This window comes from Glandiceps talaboti, chromosome 7 (genome assembly GCF_964340395.1).
Source record: "Glandiceps talaboti chromosome 7, keGlaTala1.1, whole genome shotgun sequence".
Lineage (NCBI taxonomy): Eukaryota > Metazoa > Hemichordata > Enteropneusta > Spengelidae > Glandiceps > Glandiceps talaboti.
Genome location: NC_135555.1, coordinates 24442725 through 24467724, shown reverse-complemented (window position 1 = coordinate 24467724; position 25000 = coordinate 24442725). Strand labels below are relative to the sequence as shown.

The 25000-nt window shown below is 36.1% G+C and overlaps 2 protein-coding genes across 2 annotated transcripts in view; both read left to right on the top strand.

Moving 5' to 3' along the window:
• The window catches only part of LOC144437867 (uncharacterized), a 435833-nt gene that overhangs the window by 295135 nt on the left and 115698 nt on the right, over positions 1-25000 (top strand). The gene's annotated exons all lie outside the window — the stretch shown is intronic.
• LOC144438125 (glutathione synthetase-like) lies at positions 13982-24123 on the top strand. The gene is made up of 10 exons (XM_078127155.1): positions 13982-14253; positions 16591-16669; positions 17549-17718; positions 18077-18193; positions 18380-18541; positions 19025-19094; positions 19734-19937; positions 21191-21272; positions 23501-23690; positions 23985-24123. The coding sequence occupies exons 1-10, from the start codon at positions 13982-13984 to the stop codon at positions 24121-24123; spliced, it is 1485 nt and encodes a 494-aa protein (XP_077983281.1).

The window sequence follows — 25000 nt, the reverse complement described above, 5'->3', positions numbered from 1 at the left end:
CTATATCAATTCTGATTCTAATTTCTGCCAAGAACTTGAACACTGAAAATGTTCACAAACTGAAGCTTGCCGGTGTCTGTACGTAGAAGCCAGGTCTTATAAATTGCAAACATGGCTACTATATGATGAAAATGTTTACTTGTTTACTTCGATTTTCTAGACCACATAAAAGCCTGGCCATCGAGATCGATATAGTTTGTGTAACAACCTTTTACTTTGCTAAAACACGGAGCGTCGCAATCACTCGTCAACGAATGGTTATCTCTACCATGATCGATGAGGGCGCACAGTACAAGGTTCTTCGAGTACAGTCATGGAGTACGTTATGTACATGGTATCGGTACACACAAAATAATTCATTTAACGTTAATTTAAGTAAAGCGAAGCTCCGACGGCTGTGAGAGAGTCTAACGCCGGGCCTGGCGCGGACGCTGGCCAAGTTCAGTGATCGTTATCCAATCACCAGAGCTGAGTACGAGTAAAAGGTACCCCTGACTTTCCAGTAAAACGTTGAAAAGTGAAACATTGTTTGTGGTTTGACGTTCAAAAAACGAATGTTCGAATTTCGATATCAACACCCTAAAAACCATATTCCAAAGTCACATGTAATTCTAAATGTTGATTTCTAAACACGTATACATGGTTTGAAATAAGTCAAAAAACGAATCACTTCATCTCTCTGGATAGATTAGGATTTCACTTGGACGCCGCTAGTCACGCACCATCTTCGCCAATCTCTGCTACCATTGTTACAATTCGTCGTATTGGGACCAACGTGAATAGTAATTTCTGACTCGCCGCTTATGAATTAGAATAGTTAAGTGGGGTAACGCCGCCCCATCGGCTTGCAGCGTTGTCATGGTTACGGGTGGAAGCGATGTTTTTTTGTTTCTCGGAAATGATTAGAAATAATCATTATTTCTGATCCGCAGTCGAGAAAGGAAATAACTTCTCTGTCGTGAATTTTCGCTGCTACACAAAACGGAGAATTAATATGATTCTTAACCGTTTGATTATGATTAGTGTTCGCCTTCATATTAAACGGTGTAGTAGAATATTTTGAACGTCTATTTTGCGGTCGTTTACGTTGGCGTGGAATTTGAATTTCGGTCGGTTTACTGGTGGATTCGTCGTCTCGAGTTTCATGTGGCGATTCGCCCCTCGACGTCTTGGGTTTCATGTAACTCGCGATCGGGCCTTGTTGTTGCCGTGGACTATGTGGACCGGAGGTCGACGCCTTCTCGAATTCTCCTCCAGTCGACATTCGTTTCGTCCCTGTCGTCGGGGACAGTTCCGTCGAATGTGTCCTCGTTGTCCTCAAGCGTAACATTCTCGATGTTCGTACGTACATCTATTTTCGTCTGTTTTATCTATGCCGCTGTAGTACGTCGGCGGATAATACGCCCGTTAGCCAAGGGTGTCTTCTGTTCGGCGGATCAGGATTATTCTTATTTTAGTCATAATAGTCGGGGAAGTCGTCGTGTCCGATGGGACGCGTTCGCACAGTCGTTCGTTAACAGGTTTTCTCAGCTGCCGCTTGTATGTATCGTAAGCCTGGATGGAGACTGCTGCACGGATAGATTCGTCTAAGTTTCTAGTGCGTTCTCTATACAAGTCCATGCGAATGTTCTGGTCTGGAATAATTCGGTGAAGTATTGACGGGCCAGGCGATCGATAGCATTACCAATTAAATCCGGGTATGCTAGTTCCGTCAATTCTAAAATTCATTGTCCAAGTTCTGCTAAGGGGAGAACCATTTGATTTCTGGGGGGTGGAGGATTTCACAAAAAAATGTGTTTCCAGGTGAACCAGAAAATCCTGTAATGGCTTCAAAAAAAAAATTGTCATAACAGACAGAAGTGAAAAATTTTTTTGTCAATGCACCAGAAATGAGCAAATTTGGAAACCTTATTCTCATGCATTCTTTGGCAGGAATTTGGCAAAAATGCTATGAAATTGCTAATATTTACGAATAAAATGACTGAAAACTTGTTGAGGTATCGATAGTAAAACTCTATTCAATTCGAAGTTCGTTTAGGGCAACGTTGATCTTTCCGATGTCGCTACTTGCATTCAAGTTGGAAATAAAATGATATTCAGCGGAGATCAAGCATTCATAGACATTGTATACTATTGATAAGTGGTAATCGTGGTGATAAATCGAAATTATATAAAAAATACTTGCTGAAATAGAATATTTATACCAAAAACATGGCGGCCATAACATTGAACGTCATTTGACACGTATGTATTATATGTCAAAGGTTATTACTTGCGACGCGACGAAGTGGTTACACGGTGCAACTCACGAAGCAACTCGAGAAGCAACTTACGATGAGTCGCAAGGAAACCGACGTGTCGGTTTCCTTGCGACGCACCTTGCGACGTCGCAAGACCCTGCGACGGGGCGAGTACACGATGCAATTCGTCGCATGCGACGAATTGCAAGGTGCGTTGCTAGTCGAGTTGCATCGTGTAACCGGGCCTTTAAATGACTAATTATAAAAAAATTGTACTGCTACTCCATTTGGAAAAAAAATGATGCAGGACTGACAGTAGAAAAAAAATTGCTGTCACTGACTGGAAAAAAAATTTGCTCCCATACCCACTTCCTCCATACCCCCCCCCCCCCACAGAAATCAAATGGTTCTCCCCTAAAGACGCGGTGTTTCTTTCTCCTATGAAGTTGCCATAAATACTTCTCTGCCTGTCAACTGGTCCCATAACGATGCTCAAGTATTTTAATTAAGTCTTCATATCGGGCATATGCGCAGTGGTGATGTCACTAATTCTGTTTAGTACTTTCTGTGTGGAGCCACGGAGAGATCTGTCGTATCTGTCTGGTGTGGTTGATGATTGGTTTCGTCGGGACATTGATTCCCATATTCGCTGAATTGCTGTCGACCATATAGTCGGGGTTGACGTTGTGTGTAGCGAGCTAGGTAAGGGTCGTAGTTCGTCCTGTGGAGCGTTGTAGTCGTAGGGTTGCGTTGCTGGATGCATATTTCGAGTATCTTCCCGTCTACTATTGTATATTACTATCGGGCGGAGATTGTTCGTAGGTCCACATTAAATGTGCCGAAGTCGGTCTTTCGTTGTTTATCGGAGTAAGCGTCGTCCATAACGGGTGTGGGTGCGCCCCCCCCCCCTCCCTTAAAGAGCGCGGGTACGGGTCGGGGTGTATACATCGCTCGTACGATCGTCGATCTCGATCGTTCTCTGACGTAGTTGGTAGTGGTGTACAATGTATCGATTTGTCGTTTTACGGGGTACTTGTTGCGCCATATTGAGCATACTTGTGACTTCTCCCTGCCGTGTGGTCGATGTCGAGCTCCGTGGTGTGGCAAGGAGGTAGGTACTCCTGGAGTAATGACTTGAAAAGTCGGGGACGATTACTCACACGGAGCCCGCAGGTGCTATGTTTGCCTGGCCTTGGTGACTCTGAGATAGCCTGTGGACTGACTAGACTGGGAAAGCCTTGACAGTTCCACAGCAACGTGATATAGAGCGTGCTTCATAGCCCTGTCATGTAGTCATAAACCCGAATGGATGTAGCATTTGTGTGTGTTTGTTTGTATTTGTCTGCATAACAGAAAATCGCTGGGAGGAATTCCCAGCACAAAAATTTAATTTAAAAAAAAAAGTATTTATTACCGATGGATGGAGAACTAGTTTCTTTTATTGTACGATGAGTCAAAGTTTGGGGAACTTTCTGCTCGGGGTTCGGGTAACAATTTCTGGTGTCGGCGACACAGCGTTGTGGTAATTCGTCGGATGTATCGGGGTCAGAGTCGGGGTGGTGCATTCGCTCGTAGTATCGTCGACATCATGGGATTCGAGGATAAATACATTTTGGCCGTTCTGAATTTCGATAAGAGGTGTTTTACTGAACGTAGTCGTAGGTGTACTTTCTTGGGGAAGGTCGTCGCTATAGTGTACATTTTTGTCGTCACCACTGTAGTTTTGTACGCTGATATTGGGGCCTGCAATCTCTCTCTCGCTTCGTCGTTGAAATCTCTTCGTTACGCGGTGACTGTGTCAAATGCCGGCCATTTCAGCGGACGTTGTATTGGGCTTGTCTTTTCGGCGGAGCGATACGGTGTCGTTTCTCCAAGTCGGTGATCTGCTTTGCTGGTGCAGTACCGTAGCCGGGGGGGGGGGCAGCTGCAGCTACCCCCCCCCCCCCCGAGATTTTGGAAAAAAGAAAGAAAATAAGCTACTTTTTTAGCGATGTTATTAAATTTTAAAATCGTTATTGACGTGATGATTCCTAGCATGCGCGATTTAAATTGATGGTTCACTAAAGTAAAAAATGTCTGTACACTGACTCCTCGCTAAGGGACCGGTCAGTTTCTTCGGCCTGGGGGGGGGGGGCGGTGGATTGGTAGGGGGGTCACCCTGTTTTTGAAATTGGCAGTAGGGGGGGGGTCATGCTGTTTTGAAAATTGTGGATAGGGGGGTCATTGTGTTTTAAATTGTGATGGAAGAAAAAAATCCTTTCTACAATGGCATATAGCCTTGTCTGAAATGTGATACATGTCAATGTTTGTTCTTGTCCCTGTTTCTTACATGAATTCTTTAATATTACTTATTAGTTCAAACATAACTATACATATACATATACATATACATGTATTACCTAGCTACCACACTAGTTACAGAACATGTCATGTAAATGCTTGGCTGTTTCACAATCAATGCTTCACTTATATTGCAGTTTGGGGCAAAAGTGAACTTGTGACTTGAAGGTTTCGTAATGGCAATTTTCATAGATAGTTTATAAATAAAGTTAATCTAAATTGTTCTACTCGTCATGTTATTGACACTACAAATCACCACATCTCATCAGATTCCAGTTTCTATTATACACTAGGTATGACCACCTAAATATGCAATATTAATGCCCCTATACCAATGTTACAGGCCCATTTTTATGTGACATGGGAAACTTACCTTTACGTTAGCTTTTCAAAGCTTGAAAAGGCTATGAATAACCTAAAAATTGCCTTCATAGAAACACAAAAACTCCAGATCTGCCAGGGGGAAAACCCCAAGGACTCCCTCATCCCCATAGGTACTAGGTCACTCATGCATTCAACCAACAATCAGATGCACCAACAACATTTTTACTGTCATAATGGTATTAAACTTTTCTTAAATATTTTCACCCTATTCTAATTTGAGATGATATTGTCTTTTCAATATGTGAAATGTTTGCCAAGATAGTCTAAAATCTCCAAATCTCCCCTACCAATGATACTACCATTAGATGTGCTGACCTACATGTATATAATGATGCCATTTAACTTTTTAAGAAACATATTTCAACCCTTAGTGTAAGTTATAAAGAATAGTTTCTGATACTTGCTGTCTTGTAAAGCATGGATTAAGTTATTGCCTGAAGGGTCTAAATAGCGTAAATATTGGCTATAAGAGTAAAAATCTTTCAGGGCTTCTAGAGGGAGACCAGCTCAGACCCCCCGCATGAGGTGGACATATCCCAGTCTCAAGCTCTTCCCCTCTTACTGTCAAGATGCTATCAAAGTATATTTCAAAAGTATTTCAACCCTATGTAGTTGTTTTTTACATGTTGGTGTTGTCTTGTAAGGCTTGGAAAATATTGTCTGAAAGGGTCTGAATAGTCTCAAAATTGACTTTTCAGGGAAAAAAATCCTCCAGGGCGAATATCATATATGGGGGGGGGGGGTCATCATGTTTTAGAATTAAGTGATAGGGGGGTCAGCCTGTTTTGGGTGTTACAGATAGGGGGGGGGTCAGTGACTTTTTGTCGGCCCGATTTAAGAATCCACCGCCCCCCCCCAGGCTGGAGAAACTGACCGGTCCCTAATATGTATCTTATATTGTATGCTGGATTAACTTGAAATAAAAATGTGTCCAGTTAAAAATTATAACTTTTTGCAGCAAATTAAAAATTCTTTGTGCGGGAAAGTACAAAAGAAGTGGGCACAAGCACTGTGCATTTTCCGCGAGTAACAGTTGTCTTGAAAGTCTCCTTCATATGAAGATAGCAAGTCGCAATTATAATGTCAGCGAGTGAAACTCAAAAAAAAGACGGAAAAAAGTCGTTCAACGTGAGGTCGCCTGCTATGCTGCCTGTAGTGATTCCGAAGATGCGCTCGATCTCATTTACATGTTGTTCCTTATATCAAAACATTTATGATAAACCGGCAGATCTCTTTTTTGAATATTTGGTGGCCCTGAAAATCTATAAAACTAGGTACGCAGTATAAGATCCACTCTTTGAAGACCCACTTTCAATAATTGTGTTCGACGTTGTCTTTGGTTAAAATGTTCATATTATTATCTCATTGCACACTGACTGACACTAGCGTTATTCCGCAATTCATTTTGAAGCGACAATTTGCTATGGAAAGAATGGCCCTGAATTTGTAAACAGAGCTGTACCTTCGATATCAAAATCCAAACTTCAATTTCCATTATAATGATAATGACAAGGAGAATTCACTGAGTTCACTTTGGGTTCCGACATAAACGAGGCCATAAAAGTTTTGGGAGTTGAGTAAAGAAAATGATTATTTTGTTGCGTTACTTATTTGAGAAAGCGCCATCCATTTTTTTACTTGAATGTGACATCTTTTCGACAACTACTTTGAAAGATACGACATCAGGCCAGAAAAAAGGAAAAAAACTGTTCAACCTACCCGTATATTTTTTCTGGTGATGGGCAATATGTCCTCATGCGAGCTTCGCATTTGTTTCAAAATTAAGGATATTTCTTTATATTTTCTGAATAGTACATGTAACAATATACATTTGAGTCTATTCCAAATTATATAATATCTTATACAGTGGTTTACTTGGCTCTGATGATGCATACAAGCATGAATTGAGATTAAATTAAGTTGTTGCATATCCAATGTGCACAAACAAGAATTGAACAAAAGTTTACGACCATTGGAGTGGGCTGAGCAGTCATTGGGCCATCAGAAGTCTGGAAAGTCTTGAAATGTTTTGCTCTTTATTCGGAACTAAATTAAACTTCAGGAGAAGTCATTTACCAAGTGCACATCCGCAAAATATCTTTCAGCTTTGCCACAACAAAATACACTTCCAGATAATATGTAATGCATAGCATAATAGTTTAAATTTTGGTATTTTATTACCATATTCAAGCATTGTAAGACTTTAAATTATGTCTATGGTTTGACATTTTATACCTCTAAATGGCCTCCTACGGTCTTATTTTTACCTCCCGTAAGGGTACGGGAGGTATTAAAAGGGGAAGGTGTGTCTGTCTGTCTGTCTGTCTGTCTGTCTGTCTGTCTGTGTCATCATTTTCTAAAAATCGGCTGGCTCAATTGTAATGAAATTGGGGATATATAATCTTTAGGGTAATAGCTAGACCTGATTAGGTTTTGAGCCAGATCTGTTAATGTTTAATTAGAGAAATTTGCATATTAATGAAATCAACTAATTATGCAATATCTTAAGACTGCACACTTCAATTTCAATATAATTTAGTATATTTGTTCAACATAACAACATACATTTGTCCTATAAAATTTGTTGATGTATCTTACGGCGTTAATGAATAATTTGCATAATTAATTATTTTTGGTAATTAGGCTATATCTTAAGAATACATACTTCAAATTCAACATAATTTAGTACATACGTTAACCATAAGAAAACACATATGTCCTATCAAGTTTGTTGATGCACCGTACAGTGTTAATGAATAATTTGCATAATTAACGATTTTCGGTAATTAGGCTATATCTTAAGAATACATACTTCAATTCCAATATAATTCAGTACATACATTAACCATAACAAATTGTGTATGTCATAAAAAGTTAGTTGATGTACCTTACAGTGTTAATGAATAATTTGCATAATTAATGATTTTCGGTAATTAGGCTATATCTTAAGATTGCATACTTCAATTTCAATACAATTTAGTACATAAGTTAACCATAACAAAGCGGATATGTCCTATAAAATCCTTTATATAGCTTAGTTTTAATGAAAGATTTGCATAATTAATGATTTTAGGTAACTAGGTTGTGTCTTAAAAATGCAAGCTTCAAATTTCGTATAATGTGATACGTACATCATAATAATACGCACCTGTCCTATGAAGTTTGTTGCTACAACTTTTTCCTTTAATGAGTATTTTGAAAAATGAATGATATTTAGTAATTAAGCAGTATCACAGACTCTTTCATACATTAACCTAAGAAAGCACGCTTGTCCAAAAAACAAAGCCTGTTACCATAGTTTTTTAGTTTAATTTATTTACATAATTAGTGATTCCCTTACGGGAGGCATTCAGTTTAAATCTGGTCAATTTTTGTTCACCTTTGGAGTTGTCTCTTTCCAATCAGTAGCAATCAAGGTGATAATTGTCTTTCTCCCATGGAAGGTGTTTGGCTAAGTACGTACCTCCCTGTATAGGTTAGCGCGTCTCCTTATGCATGTGAAATCCACATCCAGTGTTAAAGTAATCTCGTTCGACTATAGTTGGCTATCACTGATATTTTTATGCATCACTGTACCGTATGATTTTATATCTCCATTGTAGTGTAGGTCACAGAAGGGGTGGCTAAAATAATGCTTGAGTTTCAATTGGCAGGGTTTAACATTTTTTGAGAAGAGAGAGTGAGAGGAACTACACCATTTTTGAACCGTAAATTGTGTACATTTCCTAACTGTAGCTATGCAGACAAATTGCATGAGATAGTATCTAAAACTAGTATCTAAACTCGACCTGAAATATTTTGCTGTCATTATATATGGTTTGTTTTATCCTTGTCAAGCATTGTGAAAAAAATGAAATCGACCTACTTAGGGCGGCCCTTTTTATTTTTCTGTTTCTCATCTCCCGACCGACCCTAATTTGCAGCTCCGACATCAGAAAAAAAAAAGTTTTTTTATTTCCGACCGACCCCTGAGCACAGCAAAATTGTAAGGTTGCCCATGGCGTCTATAGGCCAGTTCTGCCGAGGCCACGACCTTGCGACATTGGCAAATTGACAAATGAAGCAATAATTTTCCCACCTTGCGTCGCTTTGGCGCATTCATTTTACGGCAGACATCAACATTATCTAAGTCCACGGCCGGACCAGGCCAGGCTCTGACTCGACGTGAATCCCACAAGAAGTATACTGACTGCGTAAGGGAAAGTTTTGTTGACATAATATAAGATACATTGACAACGCGCAGTTCTATTGTTAACATAAAAAATTCCACAAAAAGATCAACTTTGATAAACTTAATCTACAAATTAAAACATTACAGGGATTAGATGAGACGTCGAAATGGACGTCCTCGTCATATGTTTTGTCTACTGTCACTGTCGTGACCTCTGACCTAATCACTGACGTGTGCGAAACACTGAACTTGCTACCGGAACATCTATCTGCCATGCCACAGCTCAGAAGCCTTCGTGAACCAAATTTATGGGACAGGTTGTGATTTTCATTTGTTGATGGGTTAAATTAAATGAGTACATGTGTATTTTGATTCCGAAAAAGCTGTGTTAGGGGATCGTGTTGCATGATGTTGACAGTGCTAGTGACACATGTGAATGTTGGGCACTGAATCAATGCGTAATCACTGGCATGGCATGACCGCTATAGACGGCCGATGCATGTGCGCCCGGTCAGATATGAAGAACGAACTTGTTGTCCAAATCAGAAAAAAATTAATGTAATATTTACAGAGCATCCCAACTTTGACTTTGTTGATAGTTTTAGTTAAAGATTCAAGTTCTGAGTTTCAAGGACACCTTATGTCAGCTTTCCGTATCATTGCAAGTTTACGGTACGTAACTATGCTGTCATTTGATATAGCAGGACCAAATCATGATATACAGCCAGTAACGGTTAATTAATAAAAAAATAAATTATTTTAAAGTTTGTTTGACTATTATTTGTAAGTTTTTCGTTCACATATGGTACTTTTTTAAAGTCAGGGATTTTTTTCTTCAAAATGTCATGAATTTGAAGAGGGAATGATAAACACAGCAGTGTACTAACAATTTTAAAAATGAAACAATTGGTTACAAGTTTAGGATTTCTCAAAGTTTTTATTCAATCATATGTTCACTGTGACTTATTTTGAAGTTGTTCATTGTCCTTGTCTGAAAAAAGGGAATTATAAATTTTAGCACTGCTATTCATTGATATTCAGATTAAAAATTGTGACTACCTGGCTGTCCAATCTTTCTAAACAATATATCATATATATATATATATATATATATATATATATATATATATATATATATATATATATATATATATATATATATATAACTCGGTGAGTATCAATCTGCTATAAGACAGTGCTCTATACCGCAGTGGCAGAGCGTAATAGTTTTGGTAGTACTGGAACTCTTTCTTGGGTGTAACTCGGAGTTTCACGCATATTGCGATCATCAGACACTCATCAGACACTCATCAGACACTCATCAGAGTTCCAGTACTACCAAAACTATTACGCTCTGCCACTGCGGTATAGAGCACTGTCTTATAGCAGATTGATACTCACCGAGTTATATATATATATATATATATATATATATATATATATATATATATATATATATATATATATATATATATATATATATATATATATATATATATATATATATATATATATATAACTTAAAATTACATAATCTTAATTGCCTTCTTTTTCTAAGGTGTAATGTGTAGTACACAATTTTCAAAAAATAGCTTACTGGAACTGTTATTATGAATGGAATTTTTTTATGTAGTTAGGTAATGGTCTATACGTAATGGAATATCTCAGACCACAGTATCTCTATAGTGGTCTGAGATTAATTTATATGAATATTTCATAGACAATAATGACCCTACTCCCTGTCAAAATGACACCACTTTTTGGAACCAAGGGGCCTGTGTCCCCACTTGTTGGAAACTTTGGCAGAACACCACCGTCTAACCCCCCCCCCCTCTCACCCACCCACCCACCCACCCAACCCCTTTGTTACGTCAGAGCAGCATGTGTCTTTCATCATGGCTGAAGCCGTTGAGGTTTGATGAGGGACAGGGCTCAAAATTAATACTGTCACGCGGTACATTTTGCTGCAATGTAATAATAGCTCAGAATATTTCCATCATTTTCAAAATTATGCTTAAAATTGGTAAAAGTCATACTGCATTTCTAATTTCTTGACCAGTTTTTAGCTTTAAATCAGTTGTATTATCAGGGAAATGACCGACTCCATAGCGTTTCATGACCCATGACATGCATGACCTTTGAAGACATTCCGATGTTTACATTATTACTTTTAATTACTTTTAAACAGTAAATCCCAAAGGGGTTCTGAGTTCTAGAAATGTTTACATGTTATCTGGTGGATTATTTTGACAAGTTCACACTGAAGAAAAATGTTTCATAGAAGTAATGGCTTATATAAATGAAAATTCATCTAGCACACTGATGACAATCACATAAGTGTTTCAAAAAGTTACATACTAAAGTTCAAATTGGATAACTTGAAAACATTGTTAGCGATGGCAATGCCACTTTGATTAATAGGACGAATGTATTAGTACTCCTGATAAAATCACACACTAGTTCATGGCTACAGATATACACCCATCAGGATGATAAGTATTTAATCATCTTCTTACAAAGTTGTTCTACAGACTTGTGAACCTTGCTAAAATGAAGGAAAGAGACTTGTAACAAGGAATTCAATAAAGAGAAGAGAAATGAAGTTGTACAGAGACTAACAGGACAGAAAGGACAGAGAATAGAACTGAAAAAATACATTTTTTTTTCTTGCCCCCCTTTTTTTTTTATTTCGCCCGCCCGACCCGCCTGACTATTCCATTGGAGATGAGAAACAAAAAAAAAAAAAACCTCACCCTTACCCAATGTGCAGTGGGTTAGGTTACCCGTTGACCAGCATTTTTATTTTTCTGGCCTTACATATGATATTTAATTGCGTATGCTATAATAGATATTATGTAAATTGCATATTAATTTATGTAAGTTAGCACCTTTCTAAATTTTAAATGCATGATTGCACCAAGACAAAGTTCTGCCCCCCCCCCCCGGGCAATGTTTTGGTCAGGCTACGGTCCCGCTGGTCATTGTTATTTGTACCTCTTCCTCTCTCGGTTTAAATTATATGACTGCATCTGAAGTATCGTTGAGATTCGTTGTTCTATTGTCGTTGTACGTTGCCATCTTGTGTTTTGATGCTCGTTGAGTTTTTGGCGTATTTTCTTCTCCTTTTCTGAATCCCACCGCTGGTCACCAGTGTAACAACCTTTTACTGTTGGGGTGATTTATTTGTATTCTGTGTTCTGTGTTTATTTTGATCATTTGACGATAAGGTCAAATTCTGTAAAAGAATAAGGTTTAAGGGCAAGGGGTTTGGGGTTAACGACCCAAAGATTGCCAGAAAATACGCTGGAGAAGAATAACTCAAATGATACACTTTACTTTATTTTCGTCGAGTATATTGTAAAAGTTGAACAGATCAGAGTTGCTGCACTTATCATCAATAGCCAAACTGGTTGAAGTAGAGGGGGTGGGGGTTATCTCTCTAATATCTCTGCCATCCGAGGTACTATCTACGTAGCTAGGGGGTGGACCACGCAAATTCCACTAGTACTCTCACTAGTATCCGCGACAAGTTGACCACGCAAAGTCTACTCTCACTAGTATCCAATCAGTAGACCACATGAAGTCTACCTAGTACCTTCACTAGTATTGTATCCGGCGAGCTACACCTGGACAGGGATAACTAGGCAATTGAAAAAACGTTATTTTAAGATAGGTAAATTTACTTAGCAACAAGACCATGCCCATAGCAACAGGTAAACAATGGTGTGTAATGCCAAAATAACACCTGTGACGGGAAGGTAAATGAATAAAGATTGTAAAATTGTATGTAGATATGCCTAGCAACAAGACCATGCCCATAGTAACAGTTAAACGATGTTGTATATTGCCGATATCCATGGATGGGTAGGCATGGGAATAAATCTTAAAAGAAATATATGCAAATATGTCTAACAACAAGACCACATAGTCATTCCAGAAAATTAGAGCGTACTGTCAACAGTTGTGTTGCAATGCCATTGGCGCTTTATTTATTGCTTTGGTGGCTGTATTACATACATACATACATACTTACATACATACATACATACATAAATACATACATACATACATACATACATACATACATACATACGCTAGGTGTGAAATAACCGTTTCAATTCCAATTTCATTGTGAACACATTAGTGATGCCTTGAAATTAAATGTGACTAATGTGTTAGCTTTTTTTACTTATTGTGCAGCACTTTTGAAAATTTTAAAAATTATACAGGAAGCGCTTTAAAAATGAAATAAATGATTAATGTTAAGATGGTAAGACCAAGTAACTAATAAGCTGACAATAAGCTGATGTATTATTTATTTTGTCTACAAATGTAAATTTAATAAGTAGGTAATAAAGAAAAAAAGAAAAAAAGAAAAACGAGTATTCAGTGGTTGATGACAAGAGCGTCATCTTAATTCGCATTTTACTCAATTAACTGGTTCAAGTGTTTGTTAGTTGGTCAACATTGTCTACAAATTGAAATCCTTTCAAACAGTGATGATATAAATGGCACGCAGTGGAATTATTTTACTTAGGTTTTGTGAGGTTGTCGCTAATTTTTTACCATAATATTTTCGATTACATATATATGTAGTTATTACAATCTAAATTGAAGAAATAATAACAGATAGTAATTAAATGCTGTTTATTTTAATTAAATTTTTTCTGTAGCTGTATCTTTTTATCAAGCTGTCTTTTAATTTTCATTAATTAGTTTTTAATGATGATATTTTACTGCAGTATATCTCTCTTTCTCCTCCTCCTTCTTTTATTTGCACCGCACCTAGGGAGCCCTTAGCCATATAAATCATCACATCTCCTTCATGTAAATTGCACATTAAATGATGGCGTCGTACATAACACTACCAATTCCAACAAACCAACTTGATGAGGTAGTATCTCAAAGCAAAGACTATTGCAATGTACATGGTGTGGTAATGAGAAAACGTGACACACCCACGTCATCTGAGGAAGTTTGTTTTACTCCACACACTCTCATTCCATCTCCAGTACCTCTGCAGTGTTTTCAACATGCGATACAGGTCCAGGATGATTTCAATCGTCTTATTCATGGTGTCTCTTTAGACTACCACTTCCTGAAATCTGCCTTACAAAGGTAAGTAACAACAAACACCACAAATTGTTACCACCACATTTTATAACAAAGACCAAATAAATCGGGGAAAAAATGTTAAATGTTAAAAATGTTAAATTAGTGACACTTGTCTGGGTTTTTTGTTTTTACAAAAGTGAGAGAAATTATGAGGGTAGATCATATGACAATCGGTTAACCCTATGACGCGTGAGTTTAAGAGTGGCGTACCATGCACTCACGAGTGATAAGAATTTGGCCATAGCTCAGATCACTACAGTGTCTAACACCATATAAATTAGTCTTTCAGTAACAATAACTAACATCTACGTGTGGTTATGTCTCAAACTCACTAGACAGTTATTTTCTATAGATCGAGTTGGACTTTGGATTTCGACGCCCTGAAACAAAATGTTCTTGAAGTGACCAATATTTCTCTTTGAGTGTCGAATTCATCATATTCACCAAGCGTTTTAAGATCTACTCAGATTCAACCCAGTTTTTCGTACTTTAAAACTGTTATTATCGTACAGCTAAATATATGCACGCTATTCTTCAAATGCCGCGACTTATAGATCTAGACCACTCGAAGTGCCAATTTTGCAAACACTATAAAATACACGAGTGTCGTACAAGGGACTATTATATTGAACATATTCAAATCTGTGAGAGAATATAAACCTACTCGTGTGTCACAACTATCTTGTCCGGTCACACAATTTACAGAAAGTGTACTGGTGTAGAAGTTTTTCAACCAATTATTGACGTGCTGCCTATGATTTAATAATACGGTTAGCCGTGGGGTGTAAATCAAACGTCAAGCTGAGAGCACACGTACAAAGCCTTCTACCAACACTGGTAAACAATCAAACAAGAGGCAAAACAGCGACCCAGCCCAGTTTTTTATTTATTTATTTGTTCGTTTGTTTGTTTGTTTGTTTGTTTGTTTGTTTGTTTGTTTGTTTGTTTGTTTTCGTGAACATAACTAACTAAGCCTGAGTGCCCTGTGGTAAAAATTGCTAGTGTTACTCGTTGATATTCGCACTTAGCTGAAAGATCAGGTAACTATAATGCTCGAATCACTCATATCTCAACTTGTGTACCAGAATCACTTGGACTTTAGGGAATTAACTCAGACTACACACAATGCTCATAGTTAACTTGGATCATTTTAGAAGTAGCCACGGAGCAGATCGAAGCTCCTAGTCTAGACCTACCCGTTGCCACCAGCTCGCTTGCTTCTATAGTGAATCGATCCATCTTTATTCCAATTTTAAGTTCTTATAAACATAAATGTTACAATACTCGATTGTTTGGATAATGAAATAATCAGCACCATAAATGAATAAACGGATGATTGTTGTTGCCTTAATTTAATGCAAATAATATTGACAAAAATGAATACTAGCTAAACAATGTGATCACGTCATTGTTCTTCCAGCTGTCTGTAATTAGTCATCAGTGGTGGTGGTTTACTAACTTACATTTCGCGAATACTATTCAAACTTCTCAGATGACAACATTAAACATTTGTTCTAAGAATTAATTCATGACAGCTGAGAGTTCATTGTGACCTCGTGTAACCTCAAAACTTTGCGAATATTAGAAAGTTGTATTCTGTAATCGGTAACACTAGCTTTATACTCCGAACAAACCTATGGTTTTGTTTCTAACCGAAGGCCGGAAAGGCTAATACCCCTTCCACACTATCTCCTCCCCCGCAGCCGCATTTGTCCCCCTTTCCATTTTCCCCTTTTGCTCGGTCTCAAAAAAAAAACATAGCGAGATCACTGGTGTAGTTACAACGACGACGAGAGTCTGGTTTACATTGCAGTGCAAACACAGTATGAGTGCGTATCGCATACCAGTGTAAATAATCTCTGGTAAATATGTAATCCATGTAATTAGTAGAGTGATATTTTTGAAATTTATGCAAATCACTCTGAAATGGGAATACAGTTTTGTTGTAAACTGCCATGGCACAAACTATATTCATGATAACAAATTTTATTTTTCTGTATTCAAGTCAGTGGGTTGATAACAAAATTGCACAGTTGGACACACACACATGTACACAAACATCCACAAATTACACAGTATCATTTTTCTAATATATATATATATATATATATATATATATATATATATATATATATATATATATATATATATATATATATATATATATATGTGTGTGTGTGTGTGTGTGTGTGTGTGTGTGTGTGTGTGTGTGTGTGTGTGTGTGTGTGTGTGTGTGAACAGCTGCACTTTTCATTGATTGCAATATTGTTTTCTATTGGGTATTACGGAAACTAATTATGAGGTATTTATATTTCCTATCTTCCTATCCCCTGTTAATAGTACCATTAAACTCGATGAGTTCAATAGACGACTTTTTGATATTTACGAAGAAGTTTACATCAAAGGGACAGCTGTACAGGTAATGTCTTTTACCAATTAAAATAGCAAATTATTATCGAAAAAAGTGTATATTGTTACCGAAATACTGAAATTTTAGAGACATTTATGCAATAATACATAATTATATTTATATTCTTAATATCATAATTGTCATACCACAACAAGCTGAGTTTATATGTAGCTGGGTGTAGTTCTTGGTGCATATATTTAAAAGGTACTCACAGTATTTGTAATTGATGAGATAAAAACAGAATGCAATTTAATATCTTATTCTTATTGTGAGACAAATAACAAAAAGGTTTTTTCTTGTTCTCTGATACATGCTGATGTCCTCTGATTGCCTATAAATCTTGATCTTCAGTTCTTGTTGTTTTTTCAAAACCATAGCATTCTCAAATCACATTTATTACTGTTTCAAGCATTTTTCTGTTTATTTATCTTGTACGGACTATTCAAACTATATATCTCTGGAAAAATTAAATGTTTTAGTTGAGCTAGGCCTGATGTAATTAATTGTAGTTGTTTGAAGACGTGCATAGTTTGTTGAGACAGCTAGACACAGAAGTGAAGGCAGAATAGTAGTTGACAATTTGACTAATTTACTAATGAATGAAATCTCTTAGGCATACGTCGCTGTAGAGATACAAACAGAGAAGGAAGGCATATTTATTTTATGTATTAAAGCTATTTGTAGAGTTAAAACAAGTCTGTGACAGCATTTTCCTCCGTGTAAAGTGTCTCTGCATTATTGTTGTATTTTACCAAGGATGAGAAACAAAATATTAGTTTATGTTTGTAAAATCTTTTATAGGATACTGAATCTACTATGATAAATCCCATATATACTACATATTGTATGTAAACTTGAATTCAAGTTGAACTTCTTTTTTCCTATAAGCCCATCATGCTTGGTATGTTGCGATGTGACTACATGTTTGATTGTAGCCGTGATGATGGTAGCCATGGTGATGGTAGTCATGGTGATGAAATTCAACTTAAGCAGATTGAAATCAACACCATGGCAAGTGGTCTAGCAGGACTGGGATCACAAGCAACATACTTACATAGGTAGTCCTATCAATATCATCATCTCTGTCTGTCTGTCTGTCTGCCTGCCTGTCTGCACGTCAGCCTGTCTGCCTGATGGTCAGTCTGTCTGTCTGTCTGAGTGTCAGTCTGTCTGTCATGATGCTTTTTAAGTTTGTTGTTTGTTAATCTCTCTTTATCAGTCTGTCTATCATTGTATGTACATAGCATCTTTTTTATAAGTTGTTATTTGTTGTGTCTCTTAATCTTTTAGTCAATATATTCCACTTGTTAGCTTTCCATTTGTTTGTCGGTGTATTATGTGTGTGTGTGTGTGTGTGTCTGTCTGTCTGTCTGTCTGTCTTTCTGTTTATGATATCACTTGTCATTTTTATGCTAGATTCAATCTTGAAAACCTTGGGTTACCAGACATTACATCTAAGCTACCTGATAGTCTCGCAGTGGATAGAATGGCCGAAGGCTTTGTAGAAGCTTGGAATCTTTATGGAAACCCAAAGTAAGGAATACTTTCCAATCACTATACGCTATGTTTTATGAAATACTGTGACAGTTTGATGGTTGACATAGACAGACTTTTTGACTGAAAGAAAACAACATTTTTAAATGTAACCAAATGTTGAGGGAAAGCTTTCTGTACGCAGAGGTTTTTGTGTGATTTAAACATTGTATTCATTTTATACAGGGCTGCCATCTTGTTTTTGATTGAAGAGGTATCATGGAACATAACAGACCAAAGATGGTTAGAATATAAAATAAGAAACATCAATAAAGAAATACCAATTATACGGAGGCAATTTATAGATGTAATGGAACGAGCAAAATTAGATAATGACAGGCTTGTTATGTAAGTATAAATATGAATTTTGTAGCCTTTCAATTAATACTTTTGTAATGACACTGCATGAATCATTATATTGTTCTGTTGTTTGAAAGAGTACTCTGGGGAGAAATAATTAGTTTTCATGTTTTACATTTATACATTGGCCTACATTATATTGGCATGATTGTCAAATCTCTCTTTTTGTACTTTGCAATATCATTCTACAATATATTTCATTTCAGCTGAATATTGAGTAACAAAACCCTTATGTCACGAGTGCTTTCTTTCTTAATGAGGATACATACTGGATATACCATTGCACGTTTAATTATAAATGAAAATGTGAGGAACATGACAATTCTGAGCATTTTGACTGATATTTTGATTCAAGCAGTACACAAAGAACTTATTACGTAGACGTGTGTAGAATGACTATGATACACTTATTTTGATATAATTCTTGTTATTACACATATCAATAATTTGTTTTGATTGTTCTTATTTCAGAGACAACTATGAGATTGCCATTGTTTACTATCGCTATGGCTACGCACCAAGTCACTACAGAACAGAAAAAGTAAAATATTCCTATAAATTATTATTTAAAGTAACATTAAAGTTATTAAAGCCACAGTTATACATTTTCGTAAAATTGTGACATTTGTTTCTTCATCTGTTTTCGTCATTTGCTTTGTCATTTACAAATACTGGTCTACTCAGCTGAATTGATAAACTTTATACTCAAGTGAAAATGCCTGCCCCGATTAATCTAGTATAATATTAATGTCAATGCATGCCTTCTATGACATTAAAATTGTGTTCTGTTTTATTAGAACAGTTGATTGCCTAGTATGGATCCCTGGACATCTTTTTATATGTATCGAGAATTACGTCATCGTATTATTTTCTTAATAGCGGGTTTAATTCAGTCAATTGCAAGTGGTAGTTATGTATGCTTCAGTAAGCAGAATACTAGGAGTGACTTTTAAATACGCAGCATAAATCTCAGCTTGTACCCTTTAAAGCTAAAACTGTTTGATCTGACTAACGAGTTCGTCCATAAAACTTACTAAATAATTATACAAGAGTTTAAGGTCTCTGCTTCACCAGATGGTATAAAACAATAACACTCAGTTCTTGCAAAGATATTTCTACTCATGATCATTTCTTATTTATTTGAAATCAGTGTATCATTTTGCCAAAATATTCCTTTCAGGAGTGGGAAACACGGTTAATGTTAGAGAAATCTCTTGCTATCAAATGTCCATCCATTGTCTATCATCTTGCTGGAACTAAGAAAGTTCAACAAGAATTATCCCAGCCTGGAGCTGTTGAAAGATTCCAGGATTATTTTCCTGATCCAGTAACATCAGTACAAAGGATTCGGGACACATTTGCTGGGTTGTATACGCTAGATATGGTAGGTATACATTATTTGCTGGTTTGATATGATAGGTAATTATGTTATGGGCACAATTATTGTATACACTAGGTATTGTAGGTAATTATGTTATAATGGATGGACATATTTGCTGGTTTGATATGATAGGTAATTATGTTATGGGCACAATTATTGTATACACTAGGTATTGTAGGTAATTATGTTATAATGGATGGACATATTTGCTGGTTTGATATGATAGGTAATTATGTTATGGGCACAATTATTGTATACACTAGGTATTGTAGGTAATTATGTTATAATGGATGGACATATTTGCTGGTTTGATATGATAGGTAATTATGTTATGGGCACAATTATTGTATACACTAGGTATTGTAGGTAATTATGTTATAATGGATGGACATATTTGCTGGTTTGATATGATAGGTAATTATGTTATGGGCACAATTATTGTATACACTAGGTATTGTAGGTAATTATGTTATAATGGATGGACATATTTGCTGGGTTGTATAGTTGTATATTTTAGATATGGTAGGGATGGTTGATGGTAAGCTCTCTTCAATGTTAATGATATCATAGTTAAAGTTTAAAGATACATTTTTAATATAATAATGTCCTTATTTTGTGATGTGACTTAGTATGAAATATGCTCTTGAGAGAGAGAGATCTTGCACCTATACTGCAGCAATAGTTTTACTATTAGTCATCGCTAGGTTAATCTGGAAATATATTTATGATGTTCAGGTTCAATCAACAAGCACCATTCCAAAACTGTATATATAGTATTGGTATCCATAGACCAGTCACTATATTAAGTGATCAAATTGCAAAACTGCGTCCTGTGAGTTGCAAAACTTACCCGCGAGTTGGAAAACTGTTACACAATCCTATTAAAAGTAAAACTAACAATTAAGTCATAGTTACTTTCTGGTCACGACAATTCTAAACCTGCAACCTGTGACTGTGAGTTGTAAAACTGCAACCTGCGACTATGAGTTGTAAAACTGCAACCTGTGACTGTGAGTTGTAAAACTGAAACCTGCGACTGTGAGTTGTAAAACTGCAACCTGTGACTGAGTTGTAAAACTACAACCTGCGACTGTGAGTTGTAAAACTGCAACCTGTGACTGTGAGTTGTAAAACTGCAACTTGTGACTATGAGTGCAAAATTGGGATTTTTTTTTCAGTTTTTAGGAAGGTATAAAAGATACCGTTATATTCATTGATGTCACGATAGTTTTGTAATTTCCATTTTCTTGTTACAGGGTAGTGAAGGTGATAAGAATGTCCAAAAGGCTCTTTCAAATCCAGACAAATATGTCCTTAAACCGCAGAGGGAAGGTGGAGGTAAGTAAATGGTTTAATAAATGTCAACTGGTATTGTAATGGTGACTAGAAACAATGGAATTATGAGAGCTCCATGTTTAATTGGCCATTCCATATAACGGGCAGGGTCTCGAGAGGCTACTTATGTCACCGCTTGTGCCATAACTTTGCCCTCTGGGTGAACTTCATGTGTCTTACAAGTAGGACAAATTGTGTAGTCAAGAGTATACAGTAAGTGAGACTACTATTTGTCATATACAGTACCTATATTGGAAATATTACAATCTTATCTACATGTCCATAGCTTTTCATATCATGCCGTGGAGGTGTTTGCCAAAAGAAGGCCAATGGGAGGGTGACCCTAAAACGAATGACAACCCGAATGACAGAAAATGAATGACAGCATTTCCAGTATGTAAACAGTGGAATGACACCCTTTTCTACATTCAGTTAGTTGAATGACAACCCCCCCCCCCCTGCACTCTATGGCATAAGTGGAATGACAGCCTTTCAATGCTTTGAAACTGGAATGACAGCATTTCCAGTATGTAAACAGTGGAATTACACCCTTTTCTACATTCAGTTAGTTGAATGACATCCTCGAGCTCTGCACTGGTTCCGTGAAATATAATTCTTCGAATTCGCTCGAATGTGTGTCACTGAAATGGAGTGTTCCATTAAAGCTTGTTTGTTTTTCAACCAATTTTTCCTGTTCCAAAGTGAAATCAGACAGTCTCTTCTCTTTCGAGAATTTGCAATATCAGCACCATACTCTGTACATACTGCCATCTATTAGGTACTTGCTGTTTTCACTGGTATGGATGTGCATCCACTTACATTGTTCAAGCCATCATGCCAATCTTACATCTTTAGATTTTCCAGACTGTGACGATTGATCTTTTGAAGCCACCACATTTGAAATGTCACCTGTTGTCTTGTTGCGATTAGCAGGTTGTTCATCATTTCCATCACTCATACCTGGTTTACAAGCAGAAAAGAAATGCGTTATACGTCGTTGTGTTGGAATCAGAGGCTTGCCGACATAATAATGTCCAACAACAAACTTATCAAATTTGAGTACACTGCTCACGTGAATGGTCGTCCATTGTTATCTAAAGGAAGTGTCAATCAAAACAAACGTCAACAACTTTGTCTTCATATGTTTTGATACATTGGAGTCAGAGTACAGTACCGGTATGTCAAGTCAGGTCAACAAAAAAATGTGTTTTCCGATCAGTGTGCATCACTTAAATAGCACGCTTCGATCTTCTTTTTTCTCATGTTTGTCCAGCCAATACAGACTGCAGATTCAAGGGAAATACAAAATAATTCTTCCTACATTAATTGCTACTTCAGAGAAGGCAACTGCAGAACTACTCATGAACAATTGTTTTAAAAATTGTGTTGTCACACCACGTTAGACAATGTTTTCTGACTAGAAATAACATCTTTCTTTTTTGTGGCCTAGATGTATAATTACCGAAAATATGGCAATATCTTATTAAAACTAGAAGATACATCTATAATATTTTCAGGACAGATATGCATTGCTATCACAAATCTATATACCAAGTTATGATGAATGAAGCGTGCATTCTTGAGATATAGCCTAATTAACGAAAAACATTAATTGCGTAAATTGCTCATAAATATTCATGGCTGTTTACCAAAACCTAATCAGTTCTTGCCATTACCCTACGAAACACATTTACCAACTGTCGTTTGAATTGAGCCAGTCATTTTGTAGAAAATAGTGACACACACACACACACACATACATACATACATACATACATACATACATGTAATACAGTTTCAATTGAGGATGAATCCCACTTTTTATTTCCCTGTCCATTCTATCATGATTTATTCTATAATACATTTCTTGATTCATGTCCACATTTTGTAAAACTTTAATGAGTCAGACAAAGGGAACTTTATAATGACCAATAAGCCTAGAGTAACTGGTAAATTTATTCAACAAGCAAACACCAGAAGGTGTAATCATTTGTACATTTCATCGTAGTACTGTTACTTTTCTTTACTTGTTAAGATTGTGACCTTTCCATTTTCAAGTTTCTTTTAGATTAATTATTAATTTCACAGTGACAAATAAGTCTGATGGGCTGGGTAATGTATTAACTTTATGTTCTTTTTTATTTGTGAGTGTATATTCACATGTCACTATAATAAACATCTTTTACTACTAGTACATGGTGACCCAAATCCTCTTGTTTTCCCAAATACAGGAAATAATGTATTTGGTGAGGACATAGTTCCGGTTCTGAAGGAAATTAGTCATGATGAGAGAAGAGCAGGATATATTTTGATGAGCAAGATTGAGCCACTGGTAGTCAAAAACTATCCTATTATAAGTAAAACAGACTTTGATCTGACTAACATGGTCAGTGAATTAGGAATATTTGGAGCTGTCATTAGGTAAGCAAATATTCAGTTTGTATTGATAGAGAGCAGTAATCAATACAAGTGTACTAAAGACAGAAATAAGTCTGACTGGACTCTTCCTTTAAGTTGATACCAATCAATACTAGTGTACTACAGGCAGAAATAAGTCTGACTGGACTTTTCCTTTAAGTTGATACCAGTAATCAATACAAGTGTACTTAGGTTAAGGCAGAAATAAGTAATCAATACAAGTGTACTAAAGACAGATATATAAGTCCTTTTGTTACCTAAAAAATCTATTTGCTTTTTTTGCAGCAATATTAATAGAAAGACAGTTATGTACAGCAACACATGTGGTCACATTTTACGAACAAAGCTCATTTCTGCAAATGAAGGAAGTTTTGCCAATGGAAGTGCTGTTGTGGACAGTCCATGCCTCATACATATAAACAATATTAAATTCTAATATCTCTACTTTTAGTCTGTAATAGTAGTAATTTCAAGTTGTTTCTCTTTTTGTTTAACAAAGTGGTTATATATGTATACAAAATTATTCACTTAATTACCTTAACAACTATCAATATTCAAAGACGTTCACAGTGTAAGTACAATTTTCAATAATATTATTACTATTTCACAACACCTTATTTCTGTATGTCTAATTTTCAATCGGTAATGTAATTTTTCTTTTCTCTTCTTTGTAAATATATAATATTTTGTCAAATTTAATATATTTATGAATTTGTATACTTTATTGAGTTTTCAACTGACTCTCCTACCTGAAAGTGTTAAATAGAAATAGAAAGGGCTAAATAGAAAGATGAAAACCAATACCATTGGATTCATTCTGATTTTGTATAATTATAAAAATATAACCTCCTTAGGACTGATATAAATAAAGTTAGCCACTGTACTATGGGGTGAGATCACCACCAAATTAGAATTCCTTTATGTATTTTATCATTATTTGACGATATTACCATTATTTTATCATTCATTGAAGTTATTTAATCAATATTTTATCAGTAATAGACGGTTTTCTTATTTTGTATTTATTTGATGAATATTTTATCATTATTTGATGATGCTATCATTATTTCATCATTACTTAATAATAATTAATTGATGGTTTAATAACAATAATAATACGTTTATTGCTTTACAAGGCCTCCGGCCTATATATAACGTAAGAGATTTACAACAAACTCAAAGTCAAAGTCACATATCAATGGTTGGAATAAATACTAATATTACATTATTTCACTTGTAAGCATCTCTCTACTCTCTATGTTTAAGCATTGTATACAAATTTACATAATGATGTTAGAAGTTCAGGTTTGTTT